This window comes from Molossus molossus, unplaced genomic scaffold (genome assembly GCF_014108415.1).
Source record: "Molossus molossus isolate mMolMol1 unplaced genomic scaffold, mMolMol1.p scaffold_m16_p_3, whole genome shotgun sequence".
Taxonomy (NCBI): domain Eukaryota; kingdom Metazoa; phylum Chordata; class Mammalia; order Chiroptera; family Molossidae; genus Molossus; species Molossus molossus.
Genome location: NW_023425366.1, coordinates 47,524,863 through 47,539,626, shown reverse-complemented (window position 1 = coordinate 47,539,626; position 14,764 = coordinate 47,524,863). Strand labels below are relative to the sequence as shown.

At 42.2% G+C, this 14,764-nt stretch overlaps 1 protein-coding gene and 1 pseudogene across 1 annotated transcript in view; one reads left to right on the top strand and one right to left on the bottom strand.

Annotated features, from left to right (window-relative positions):
- The first annotated feature begins 2,532 nt into the window (after positions 1-2,532).
- Positions 2,533-3,262, top strand: LOC118642639 (annotated as a pseudogene).
- An 8,196-nt stretch (positions 3,263-11,458) lies between these two features.
- MCCC2 (methylcrotonoyl-CoA carboxylase 2) overlaps positions 11,459-14,764 on the bottom strand; it is a 62,470-nt gene continuing 59,164 nt past the window's right edge. The window contains exons 16-17 of the mRNA XM_036280634.1: positions 13,907-13,992; positions 11,459-12,051 (exon numbers count right to left, since the gene is read on the bottom strand). Of these exons, the coding sequence (XP_036136527.1) occupies positions 11,934-12,051; positions 13,907-13,992 (204 nt within the window). The 3' untranslated portion in view covers positions 11,459-11,933. The remainder of the gene's footprint in view (positions 12,052-13,906; positions 13,993-14,764) is intronic.

Sequence of the window (14,764 nt, the reverse complement as noted above, 5' to 3'; positions counted from 1 at the left end):
CACACTCATGGTCCCCACAGCTGGCCAGGTCGAGATCTATTTTACTTGCAGTTTCAAGCAGGGAGAGCACATAAGCGAATCCTTCACACAGCTCTCAAGCAGCAGGACAGCACATTAACGCACGGTTTTCTTTTATTTTATCAGTTATCATCATTACTGTGGGATATAAGACTTCTGATGGCCCATACTGCACTGAGGCCCCATCTGGATGACCACAGGAGAGGAGTTCCACTCTGAACTGCAGAGTCGGGGTGGATGCCTGGGGTTTGAGGGCCTTGGGATACCGGTGGGTCAGAGTGAAGATCTGAAAGCCGAGCATGTCCTCTCGGGCACCGTCAGGCGCCGGGCACTTCACGCCACTTTCCTCCCGGCGCATGGCTGGGCTTGGAGGCGGACATAATCAAGGTTAAGATAGTCGGTCTTTGAACTGATCCTGAATTTCCAAATTATATTTTTATATATTCCCCATAAAAATGTATCCCCGATGTTTACAGAGTGTGCATGGATGAAGAAAGGGAGGAAGAACTTCAAAGCGGTGGCTCCACAGCTCGAGGACGTGGTCTGGCCGAGGACCGCTCTGCCACCCCCAGGTCAGCTCCGTCCTCCGCACGTAGCAGCAAGGCTCCACAGATCCCTGTGTCACATCCCCGTACCACAAGACCCAAAAGGAGAAAGAAACGAAATGTTCTGGCTTTTCCTTGGGGCCAAAAATATCTCCTGTACCGCCCTCCGCACACTTCCTCCAGCCCAGTCCCTGGGCCAAGCACCCACGAGAATGGGGAGGGCCGCCCCGCAGGCTGCGCCTGGCCGCTTCCCCCAGGCCCAGGGGCGCACTGTAGGTGTGAGTAGCTGAAGGGGAAAAAACAGAGCTCTGTGGGGAGAAAACATGGGAATGAATGCTGGGCAGACACCCAACAGTATCCATTATAACATCCAAATGGAAAAACTGGCTTATGGGGTCAAGAAATCAAATTATATTAACTAATAATTTGGGTAAAAATAAGTAGAGAAAATATGTAGCTCCTGATTTCGGAAGGTGAAAGTAAGAAAATGCTAACAATAAAGACATGAGACCCCAGAAAAGTATTTCCAGAAATCTGGGGCACAATAAAGACATGAGGCCCCAGAAAAGTATTTGTAGAAATCTGGGGCACAATAAAGACATGAGACCCCAGAAAAGTATTTCCAGAAATCTGGGGCACAGTAAAGGCATGAGACCCCAGAAAAGTATTTCCAGAAATCTGGGGAGAGAGCCTGCACTCTGAGAGCTCACTGGTGAACCCATGACATCTGCAGAGCGCTCAAGAATTCTCCAAGAATATAGAGGAGTAGGAAGGGCAACAGTGTAGAGTTGACACCTGTTTAAATGAGTAATTTCATAAAAATAATGTTTCAAGTGCGTACTTGCTCTCTGCTAAGCACTTTACACACGTTAACACATTAAACGCTCATAAGACCCAGTGAGGGGTATTGGAGACGAGGAAAGGAAGCCCAGATCGGTTGTTACTTGCCCATCTTCATAATTGTAGTGATGGGAAGGCAAGACACAAAACCTAGTTTGATTGACTCTGAAGCTCATGCTCTTGGTCACTCATTTGTACTACCTGGTTTCTAGAGATATGAAAGAATTAAACTAAACAAATTAAAGCATGTTCCACACCAAAAGTTCTGAAGGGTTCTGATGCAGTTTGGATAGCATGCTTTCTCCATCTTCAGTTAATTATCCTTTGCTGAATACCCACTGTGGCCTGAGAGATCATCCAGGTCATCTGGCCAACCAGTTTCAGCACCCCCTACAGCATTCTACTAAAGTGTGGTCCACCGACCAGAAGCATTGACATCTGTTCATTAGAAATGCAAACTCTCAGATCCTAACCCAAATCTATTAGATTTGAATCCGCATTTTAATAAGTTCCCTGATGATTCATACACACTTTAAAGTTTGAAGACTGCCCTATAGCATCCCTAACATCCGGACTCCTCTTTAATCTTTCCTAGGACCGCCCGGTCCATAACCACATAGCCTTCATTATTAGTGAATGTTCACTAGCACTTCCCTGAACATGCATTTCCTTCCCCTCCTTCTGCCATCTCAACTTGTCAGCCCTTCAGATCTTGGAAACACTATTACATCTACCCATAGTCCTCTCTCTTTAAGCTAAATCTCCACTTCCTTCAATATTTTCCTGATCATGCTGTTCATGTCCTCTGTATCAGTGGTACCCAAACTAAGATGTGCATTAGAATCCCCTGAGAATATCCGGGGGTGGATCCCTGGAATTTGGGTTTTTTACATAATTCCCAAGTACAGCCACAGCCCAGTTCTTGGACCTCAGAACCTGCAAGCCCTCCTCTCGCTTGTTAATATTCTTCATAGGCTCTAGCTTATGGCACTGAGGACAACAATCAGCCCAGAGTACAGACCTTGTTATGGCCCATAATCAGGGCAGTTTTTAAATTAGTGCAGCTGAGAGTGTGACCAGCTCTTACCAAGAGTCTCATTACTCTCTTCCGGCTGGAGCCACAGAGGGTGCGGAAGAGAAGAAGGTCCCTGCTGCGCCAGAGACCCTGAAGAAAAAAAAGGAATTTCGCAGAGCTGAAGATCAAGCGCCTGAGAAAGAAGTTTGCCCAAAAGATGCTTTGAAAGATGAGGAGGAAACTCATCTATGAAAAAGCTAAGCACTATCACAAGGAACATAGGCAGATATATAGAACTGAGATTCGAATGGCTAGGGTGGCAAGAAAAGCTGACAACTTCTATGTACCTGCGGAACCCAAATTGGCATTTGTCATCAGGATCAGAGGTATCAATGGTGTGAGCCCAAAGGTCCGAAAGGTGCTGTGACTTCTTTGCCTTCGCCAGATCTTCAATGGCACCTTTGTTAAGCTCAACAAGGCTTTGATGAACATGCTAAGGATTGTGGAACCATATATTGCATGGGGGTACCCAAACCTGAAGTCAGTAAATGAACTGATCTACAACCGTGGTTATGGCAAAATCAATAAAAAACGAATTGCCCTGACAGATGACACATTGATTGCTCGCTCTCCTGGTAAATACGGCATCATCTGCATGGAGGATCTGATTCATGAGATCTATACTATTGGAAAACACTTCAAAGAAGCAAACAAATTCCTGTGGCCCTTCAAATTATCTTCTCTACTGGGTGGAATGAAGAAAAAGACCACGCATTTCATAGAAGGTGGAGATGATGGTAACAGGTAAGACCAGATCAACAGGCTTATTAGGAGAATGAACTAAGGTATCTACTGTGGTTATTTTTGTAGTCTGGTCAGTTAATAAAGAGTGAGTGCTTAAATTGAAGAAAAAAAAAAAAGAGTCTCATAAAAATGTTAACCTAGCCCAGCTAATGTGACTCAGTGGATTGAGCGTCCTCCCAGTTCAATTCCCTGCCAGGACACATGTCCGTGTTGCAGGCTCGATTCCAGTAGGGGGTGTGCAGGAGGCAACCAATAGATATTCCTCTCCCTTGTCGATATTTCTCTCTCTCTCTCTAAAATAAATAAATAAATAAAAGCACTAAAAAAAAGGAGAAGAAGGCTGCATTTTTAAAAAAAATTGTAAACCTATATTGAGCTTGTTGATCTCCATAATGCCGGGGTCTTTATTTCCCACGAGAACAGCTGCAGAGCCAGGTTTCCTCAGTTCTGTACACAAATCTTTACCTGAATTTAGATGTAAGTGTCTGTCCTTATTACTCTTAGGTCTCCTCTTGCTGTTTTCAACACTCGATTTCACCTGCCAAAAGTTCTGAATCTTTACTCCATCCTCTGCTGGAGGCAGTGAGTGGACTGGGGAAAGAGGGCTGTAGAATCAAAGTATGCAGTAAAATCAGATTTATTTAAGACAAATGGCCCACAGGGCTAAGCAGAAGACTGTAAGTTAAGAGCCAGCTTAATGCCTGACAAGAAGTGTTTGTGCAATATGACACGCCGGATGAATGAATGAAATAATGACTGACGGCAGTGATAACCGGAGACACTGGAGCCTCTGATACTGATCCAAGTGAGAATAGATGGAGGTCTGATTGAGGCTAGTTGAGGGATAAGAAAAGAAGATTTAGGGAGGTATTTGAGAGGTAGAATCGATAAGATTTGCTGAGCATTGATGTCAGGGTAGGGAAGACCACATGACGCCCATGTTTCCGGACTGAGTGACTAGGCGGCAGCTGCTGCTGCTGAGAGCAGCACTGAATGCATCCCACCCGGTGCCTAACGGCGCTATCACCTGCTGTGTGTTTAACTGGAATAAGACAGACACCTTTATAGACCTAATTCAATTGTGACATGGACATATTTGATCAAAAGAATCTCTGGACAAGACTTTAAGACATCATGCTAAGTGAAATAAGCCAGAAACAAAAAGGACAAATATTGTATGGTCCCACCTATATTAGTTACCTAGAATAGGAGAATTCATAGGGACACAAAGCAGAATAGCAGCTCCCAGGGCCGGGGGAAGAGGGCAGAGCGGGGAGTTATTGTTGAATGTACAGAGTTTCAGTTCGGAAGATGAAAAAGTCCTGGAGATGGATGGCGGTGACGGTTGCACAACATTGTGAACGTACCTAATGCCACTGAACTACACACTTAACGATGGTTAAAATGGTAAGTTTTGTCATGTGTAGTTTGTACAACAAAAAAGTTTTAAATGTAATTTCAACCATCGTTGTAGATGAATATTCTTTTCTTTATCTAGTTATGGTTGGTTGGCAGTGAGGAACTGACAGGCATCCTCAGAGACTTAAGTCCCCTGTTTAATCCACTGAGAAGTTACCACAGAGGCTCCAGGGCATAAAGACAGGACTTGGAAAACAATTCTGTGCAGCGAAATGTCAGCTGTCGTTATGGCTCATTACAGAAAGTACTTCTCCTGTTTTTGCTTGTTTGTTTTGGTCTAATCTTATTTCCTTCCATCACCTTGGATACATTTCATTAGAAACTTTCAGCTGTAGGTAACCACTTTTCAGTAGTTAGCGTGAAATGAGGTATATATAGACATCAAGATAAGGCACATTTCTATCTAGGCCATTAGCTTTAAACAATGTATATACAACTTAATTGTAAGCTTTTGAATTCATGGAAGTGTCTTGAAATGAGCAGTTGCTCCATTTTGAAATCTCCTAAGCATTCTTACCCTGTGAAGTGACTCACTTTGGCCACACACTGGAATCACTTGAGGGAACTTTAAAAATGACCAGTGCCTGCGTCCTAACCTGAGAGTCTGATTTCGTTATCTGGAGTCCAGTCTGGGCATTTCAGAAGCAAAGTTCTCAGGTGAATCTAGTGTCAAGGGGCTGTGAATCACTGATCGAGACATTGAGACAAATTCACTCTACTTTGAAAATGTGGAGACAGAATGTACAATGACCTAACCAAGAATATACGGGTGATATCACCAAAACAGAAACTGCTCTTACAATCCTAAAATTTTAGAACTAGGAAGGAACTTCGGAATCACCGAGAGCAGTCAGTGGTTCTCAAAGTGATCCCCAGACCCGCAGCTGCAGCTGGAAACATGTTAGAAATGCAGAGTCTGGGGCCCACTCCAACCTATAGAATAGGAATCTGGGATGGAGCCCAGCAATCTGTGTTTTAAGAACCCCGCCAGCCCTGGCTCTTTTGGCTCAGCGGTTAAAGCGTTGGCCTGCGGGCCAGAGAGTCCCAGGTTCGGTTCCCGCTAAGGGCACGTATCTCGGTTGCAGTTTGTCCCCGACCCTGGTTGGGTTGTGTGGGTTGCAACCACTCGATGTGTTTCTCTTGCATCGATGTTTCTCTCTCTCTCTTCCTCCCTCTCTCCCTCCAGCTCTATCTGAAGATAAATGCAAAAAAAAAAAAATGTTCTTGGGTGAGGATAAAAAAAAGAATCCCTCTAGGTGATTCTGATGCCAGTTGAATTCTGAGAACCTTTGTTCTAAAGCAGTCATTGGGGTGCTTTAAAAATATCCCACCACAACCCCCAGAGATTCTGATTCTAGCATTTAAAAAAAAAAAAAAAAAAACTCCTCAGCTGATTCTAATGTGAAGCCAGAGGAGAAAACCACTAATCTAGTCCCACCCCTGTTCTGAGATATCAGGAAAGACTAGACCAAGATCAGACAGCTAGCAAATACCACCGCCTAGACAAGAACCAAGCCCCTTGATTTCAAATTGAGTTCTCTGTCCAGAAAGCAACCCCAGTTCTCTTACTCAGAATGCTAAATCCTTTCTGGCATGGATGTAAATCACGCCACATTCTGAAGACTCCCGTTTCCTTACTTATCGTGTTCAGTTCTAGGAACTGAATCCTCTAATTGTTCCCAGCAGAAGTGGAGTTCTTCGGGTGCCATGAGGAAAAGAATTTCCTTAGGCCCCCACAGGAGGATGGGGTTTCATGGAAAGCTTTATTGATGATGTAAAATTAAGGGGTTGCCCTCCAAGGTCCTATCTCAGTCTATTCCACCATGGAAAAAGTCCACTCTTGTCTTCAACAGGACCAGAATTAAGGCCACTGCCCAGAGTGTCTGTTCCATATTAAAGTCCAGTCCAGTCCAGCATCTGGCCAGCTTAGCTTGTGTTCCCAGTTGCAGTCCACTGCGTGTGGGGTCTGCATGGCCATGGACCGTGCAGCTGTTTAAGGCCACATGGTCACAGAGAGAGAAGAGGGGAACACACAGGCGAGTGCTGGTGACCTGGTAACAGAGCAGGAGAGAGGGAATTGTGTCTGCGGATTTTTAACCAGGAGCTTCTTCAAACTAACCAATTCGTTTTTCAAGATTTCATGCACTTCTGATGAGGTCCACCCCTTAGCCAATCTGCTGTTCCCCAGGCAAGCACCTTCCCTACATCACCCCAACATCACTGTACATGCACCTATCTTCCCCTGCTCCCCCAGAAATCCAGTACCAGACTGGGGAAGGGAGGGGTGTTAATCCCCTGGAGGAAACATGCTGTGTGAATCTGTAGCCTCCTGGTGAAGCTTCCCAGGTGACCATGCTCAACAATGTCTGACTCTCCCTTTGCTCTCTTCCTTTATTAATATTAACTAGCTAGTTATAATGATAACATGGTTACTTTTCCTATATCCCTCAAGGTGGAAAGAGATTAGAAGACAGGCCACATTAAAATAAAAACAAAATGAAAATACCAATAGCTCCAAAATAAAAACAAGAACCTCACAAATACTTGCAAACACTCATGCAAAAACTGCAAAGTATTAACATTTCAAAGGAGATTAGCATTCATAAAAGACCAGCCCTGTGGTCTTAAGGCCACCCAAAAGGTCACTTAAGGCTACCTATGGCACTTAGTTCTACCTTCTGTCTCTTGGTACAGCTGTGTTTAAATTATCCCTAATGAAAGACTGTCAGATTTTTCTAGCCAGATTTCCAATTAAGAGTAACCCCAAATCTTGCTCAGTGACACAGGTCAGTGATCAAAAGGTTGCGATAAATCGAGTTTCCCTTGGGGCAATTGAAACACTCAGCCCACCCTCAGTATTGAAGGTGGTGGGAAGTCCCATCCCTCCTTGAAAGCCCATCTGTCTGAGGGCCACACCCTCAGTTTACTCTTCTGTCCATTATCTTTTTTTTTACTTAGTTTCAATGTTCCAGTGGTTTCATTTCTGAAAAGTCTTTAAACGCAGGCAGAAAAGTTTTCATCCACTTTGAAAATACAGATCCACTTCGTTTAGCTTTTGACCTGCAGGACTTGCTACCAGTTAGTGTTTGTGGCTACAAGCACAAGAGCCTGACTCTGGCACATATTTTTAAACGATTATTGGAAAAATACAGGATCCCAGGGTCCTCAGGCTCGCAAAGCCTCAGTGACCAGAGTGCCGGACTGCCCAGAGCAAGAGAAATAAACAGCCTCCAGCGGACAGTCCCCTGGAACAGCGCGGGCCAGTCATCTTGCATCTTTGTCCCTCTGCTCAAGATGAATGCTAGTCAGCTGGCCAAGACTCAGCGAGGCGTCCAGCTCTTGCCTGGGACCAGGGCTCTTTGAGAATTTAGCAACATGCCTTAGAAGTCCACATACACTTTCATACAACTTCTACAAATGTGTACTAACTAAATAATCAATTATGTAAGAAACTACAGGATATTTACTGCAAATTATTTATAATAGTGGGAAACCAGAAATAACCTAAGTACCCAACAATAGGGGAGTAGTTAAATCAAATAGGGCATTGATACAATGTAATATCACGCAACATCGACATTATTGTACAGGAAATACCAAAAGAGATGGAAATATGTCAATATATTCACACTACATGGCAGATAAACTTTTAACAGAATAACTTTTTGCAAAAAAGAAAAATTCCCACAGATAGAAAAAAGAGAACAGTATACAAGAAAATAATAATAGCAGCAGTTATCTCTGGGTGGTGGGATTATGGAAAATTATTACTATGTCTTTCTTTACTTTTTTCTACAAATAATATTGTTGGATTTTAAATTACAAATAATTTTTAAACAGAGTTGTTTTTAATTATCCTACAGCTATAGGAATGTGATGAGTAGAGCTGTGGTTAAAAAATATCAAGTGTGTTTTTTACAGAAACCTCTTGATATTAATCCCAAAACAGAAAGTCCTCTTAACGTCGTCAGCAGGCTCTTGGAAACTGACTTGAAGCGAAATGACACATAACAAGACAAATCTTACCCTAGGCTAACTGATGTAACAGTTCCCATGGCACATTTCTGGTCACAAAAACATCACCAAACTTCTAAACATAGACTCCGAACACTTCTAATATTAATCATTTAAATCCATGTGGGCTATACATACATTTAAGAAAGATTAATGAAAACAAGTAAGATAATTTTCTTACCCCTTATTCCAGTTCGGGGTCGCAGGTGGCGGGGGCCTTGTGGGCGCTCAGGGCGCAAGGCGGGCCCCCACCTGGGCAGGACGGGCTTCCAAGCCAGGACAATGCACACGCGCCAACTCACCTCCTGCGCACCTCTCTCGGATGTGGAAAGAAACCCGAGTCCCTGGAGAAAACGCATGCAGACAGTGGCCCGGCCAGGAATCCATTTTTCTTTTTTTCTTATCAATGTCATAAGGAAACAATGTTCAATGAAATGACAAACAAAATGATGTAAAATGATGTTATTCAAGGACCTGCCAGGACTCCAAAATTCAACTTGTTTGCTTCTTATAATTAACACTGCATACACACTAACTTTTCTCCCTCCAGTTTACGCCTGACAAGCAGTTCTGGTCATGTTTTCTCTTTAATAAGTTCTCCACTAAATCCCCTCCTTCTGTGACCTTGTTCGCCCTCTGACACTTCTCTCCCTTGGTATAAGGACTAGCACAAACTGTGACTTGAGCGGTCACCTTTGAGAAAGAAAATGCTGCCAGACATCCTGAAATGCTGGGGCTACAGAAAATCAAATTGCCTTGCACTATGGAAAACTCTTCTCCAGTCAACTAAACAGCTCTCTAGAATGCTAATGCATATTATGTTTGGTATCTTGCTAAAATCTCCATTAAAAGCTACATAGCAGGCAGGAGGCCTCTAAAAGCTGAAAAAGGCAAAAAAAATGAATTTTCCCCTAAAGCCTTCAGAAGAAATGCTGCCCTGCTGACTGAAACGAAAACATTTCCTGTGCTCTTGATGACCTTCAACATACTTCTAAAAATCCAACCTACTTATGCCCGGCCGGTGTGGCTCAGTGGACTAAGCACTGTCCCCTGGACTGAGAGGTCCCGGTTAGATTCTCGGTCAGGGCACATGCCCGGGTTGCAGGCTCGATCCCCAGTCGAGGGCGTGCAGGAGGCGGCCGATTGATGTATCTCTCTCACATCAATGTTTCTATCTCTCTCTCTCCCTTCCTCTCTCTAAAAAATCAATAAAGACATATTTAAAATAAAACATAATAAAAATGCAAGTTACCTCTGAATTGAGATCACCTAACCGTACACATCTCAAAAAACTGAACTGACCTGCTACACAAATGCAGCCTAAATTGAACACCACACATAAATGTTTGAAATATTAACTTTATTAGGAAAGCATATGATAACTGTATTAGATCATATAATCAATCACTTAATTTTAAAATGATGGGACTTGATATCAATTAAAATATAGATTTTTTTTTTCATTTAATCAACAAATATCTGAGCAGCTGTACGTGCAAGCAGGTGGAGATGCAGCCCAGACAGGAGGACCCTTGCTCTCACAGAGCTCACATTCTAGCGGAGGGTAGTGTTAGACTTATATTTCTCAGGAACGTGTAAGACAGAAGTGACAGAGGGAGTGACGGTGCTTTACCAGAGCACACTGTGGGTGCCTAACCCAGCCCTGGGAAGTCACAGAGACAGAGAGAAGTGTTTAAGAAGAGACAGGACAACAGTCCAGGCAGCGGGAAATGTAGACACTGAGGTGGGAAGGACTTCACTGGTGCAAGGAACTAGAAGTCCAGAATGGCTGAAGCACCAAGGGTGAAAAGGGGGGTCAAGGAGAGGAGACTGGAGAGGTAATGATCAGGGAGGGCATTAGGGGTCTGGCAAGTCTACAGAGCACTAGTCAAAGACTGAAGACTTAAGTAAGGGAGCAGCATGACCAGAGGTGCACTTAGAATGGCCGTCCTAATTCCAGAGGGATGGCGACTAGACAAGACTGAACGCAGGAACCACTTCTAATGCCTGCGGTAGTGAAAGACAAAAATAACGGGGAATTCAAGTGATAGCTAGCGGCAGAATCAACAGAATTGTTGACTGACTGCAGTTCCTGAAAGACAATCAGTGTGGATATGCAGATCTGAAGGTCAGGGAGAGCTGTGTTAGGAACTGTCAACACAAGACTCATCCTCATCTAGGTGGCAAATGAAGCCATAAGAGCTGAAATGGCCCAGAAAGATTAGACCAAGCCATGAAAAATACATACATTTAAGAAGAGACATGCCAGGGTCTTGGGGAGGGGGAGTAGGGAGTTAGTGTTTAACAACACTGTCAGTTTGGGATGAATGGGGGTAAGGACTGCACTTGATATGTGTGCCCTTAACAGGACGATACACTTAAAATGGTAAAGTGGTAGGTATTATGTATACTTACCACAATTTTTAAAAGAATGAGGAGGTATTTTTGTGTTACTTGTATCTTTCAGAATAAGAATGTATTCATGTGTTAGTAATGAAAAATCAGGACACATGGTGAAGAGGGCAGGCGTCCGTGGAGGAAGGGGGCCTGCAAAGGAAACTGAGCAGAATGGCCAAAGAGGATGGTAGAAAACCTAGAGTATGATGGCATGGAAGCTAAGGACTACATGCCTGGGAGGAGTGTCCAACCGATCTGAGTGCTGCAGAGGATTAGATCGGCTAAAGTTGGAGAAGAACCCACTGGTTCCAGCAACGTGGAGGTCAACAGTGACCCTGGAGAGCGCGGCTGGCAGTGGAAGCGGGGGAAGGGAGGGGGAGGGGGAGGGGGGAGGGGGGGAGAGAATGGGTAGGAAACAGAGCCCTGAATGCAGATAGCAAAAAGTTATTATGGGAAGGAAGGGGTAATAGCTGGAAGGAAAAATAATAGATACCTTTAAAAATAAGTGTGTTACAATATCGTGCATCATCAACAAAGCATCATTTCAGTGGAAATACAATTTTAAGTCTCGATAATACCTGAACTGTATAGGTTACAGAACTTTTCACACTACTCGTGGATTAGAAAAGAAAACTAAGTTATTCTCTTCAATTTAAGGTTAGTAAAACTGAGCCACACAAAAAAGAAAAAAGAAAAAATTTACAAGGTATTGAGGTTCATGAAATATATCTTCATTGGTTTTTAAAATAGAAAAGTATAATGCACTGTGTTAAGAAAACAATGTTACTGTAACAGCTGAAATTTGAAAAAGCCTAAAACTTTAATGTTACTAACGTATTAATTTTTGGTACATGTCCAATGGGAGATGCTTTATATCCCAGTTACATTCTAAAGATGCCAAAGTCAGTCTTCTGGATTGGTGCGTTGAGGGCTGCACTAATACTGAGACCCAGGACCAGTCTGGTGTCCACTGGATCAATTATCCCATCATCCCACAGCCTGATAAAAGAACAAAATATGAGTTATTAGGTATCTACCATCAAACTACCATTTATACACTCCCTTCTTGCGGTAATATTCGGATCTACTGATTAGCTTCTGTGTACTATCATCTCACAACTGAAACCGTGTTCCAGAGAGGGGGAGAAGGGAGAAGGAACAAAATGACTTCCATCCCAGGCTCCCACAGAAAGTCAAATCAAGCTTATGGCCTCAGGAACAGCTTGCTGCAAGAAACCACAAAACAATCTCTGGTGTAAAAATATTTTTACTTATTTCAGGAAAAACTTTCTTATCCCTCTTCAGCCCACACAAACATGCAAATCAAGTTGATGTATTTCTGTTATTAATATGAAGAGTCTTATAAATCCAGGTAATAGTCTCAAACCAAAGTTTCTACTAGAAAAGGTGTATCCCCCCAAACTCCCTCATTCCTTAAGACACTGAAATTACTGAATAGACTTCAATACATTTTATTAATAAAATAATACCATCCTGTGTAGTTCTTTATTTTTTGCTACAACAGGGAAAAACAATAGCTTTCAACTTTCAGAAGAAATTTTAAGTAGAAATTTTAGTTTGCTTTTCATTGACAACCTCAAATTTATAGAGAAAAATGAATGAGAAATCTTGCTTTTTTAAAGGTCACTGGTAGGTGGCACTTCTGCTTTTTTTCAACAAAACTGCCTTTAGAACCTGGACATAGCATCAATTATTAAACCATACTTACATTGACAGACCATGAATCAAATCTCTGCTCATAAAACATTCATAATAAGGACCCTGCAGTATCGGCTGCTGATAAAATAAGGCCACTCATGTAATTTGTAACCAGGTCAATTGATTACATCCCTTCTGAAGCCGACAGCACAGTGATACAAGCATGATGATGTGGGGGAGGGAGGAGGCTGCTTCATGACGGCCATGATAAAGACTGCTAAGAGGCCTTAATCAAATGCCTGAAAAGTCTGATTATAAGAATAACTGAGCAGAAGAAAGCTGACATGCTGCACATGTAACATGTAAGGGTTAAGAAAAACACAGGAGGTTAGAGCAGCAAATGATGACAGCTCTCTCTGGAAGACAGATCGAGCCATGTGAAAGCCTAAACAGCCCACCGATCTTACTGTGAAGAGATTGATTAAACCCAAGGAAGTGCCATACACTGGCTTGAAGATCTTTTCATCTTTGAAAGAAAGTTGCTGCCTCCATGCCACCGAGGGTTTCAACAGAAAAGTTAAGCATCTATAAAGTACGAGAAAAACCTTACTGTCTTACAGTGTTTATTTCCAAAGATAAGTCTATCTGGACCATTTGCTCTCCTGCCTTGACTATAATCCATTAAAAATAATAATAATGTAATATGAAAATAATAAAAGATTGAGTCTTTTTCAAAATATGGCTTTAGGCAGGGCTGAAAAACAAATTAATGGCTCACACAAAATAAGCTATTTTTCAGTTTACTATTTCAACTATCCTTGTGAATTTCAGTCCAAATCTTATATTGAAAAAATGTAGGTGTGCCTACAATATATAATTTTCTCTTAAACCTTTTATATTTTATAAACCTCTTAAACCATTTTTATATTTCCTCTTTGCTTCTACTGGCTACTATAAAAAGAAGAAAATTTTATTTCTCAAATCAAAGACTATAAGCGACCAGTGGTGATGAGCCCACAGCCCAGCCTGGGGGAAGGGGCTGTGTTACAGAGACACACAGTACAAAACTGTGCCCAAACATTATTTTGTGGTTCTCACGGAAGCTGGAACATCCTGACTCCCAGATCTCTGTAATGCTGCTGCTCTGATTGCCAACATGCACCCAGCAAGGAGTTAGTTATTCTCAGGCTCCCACCTTGCACTGGAATAGTAAGGGTTTCCTTCCTCTTCAAACCTCTTAATGATGGGCTCTTTTAGAGCGGCTTCTTCAGCACTGGTGAACTGGAAGAAAAGGGGCCAGAATAAGTCCACTGCAATGGAACAACAGAGACACCCAAGAGAACCTCAAGAAAAAAGGGGCAAGAGATGTCATGAGTAATGCTACAACCAGCATTTGCATAGTGAGCTACAGATTACAATTGATGCTTTCACATACATAATCCCACCTAAGACGTGACTATCAAATTAGTACACCATTACATCTCCCTTAACAGAGACAGTAGCCTGGGCTGTGTAATGTAAGGTCAAAACCAAGGCCATCCCGTATTCCAGTATGGTACACAACACATGTGAACCAAAAGGGCTACATTACATCTAGCAGCTTCTGTTTAAGAAGGTGGAGAAGTAGGTGGGGATTTCTTTCAAAATAGCCAAAATTTTAAACATTTTAAAGCTTAAAGGGATAAAATATCAACCACACCTTAAATAACCTCTTCAATTTTCTAGATAGCTCAGAAATACTCTTCCCTAATTAAAGATTTAATGGCTTGCCCACCAGTATTGCCAGAAACAGGTGGTAATTAATTCAGGTGTAAAAATCTTTATGCAAATTAATTATGAAACCCTATAAAGTATTTTCAACTTTAAAAATATTCCACAGCAAAAACGAATGGCTTATTTCAAATAAATCCAACCTTCTTTTATGTATTTTCATAGTTTAATATCATTTATAGGTAAAGAATTTAGAGGTAGAACCGCTAAAATTCTGTACTTTCATATATAAAAACAAATTAATTCATATATTTGTATATCAAATTAATCAAAGAACAGTTAT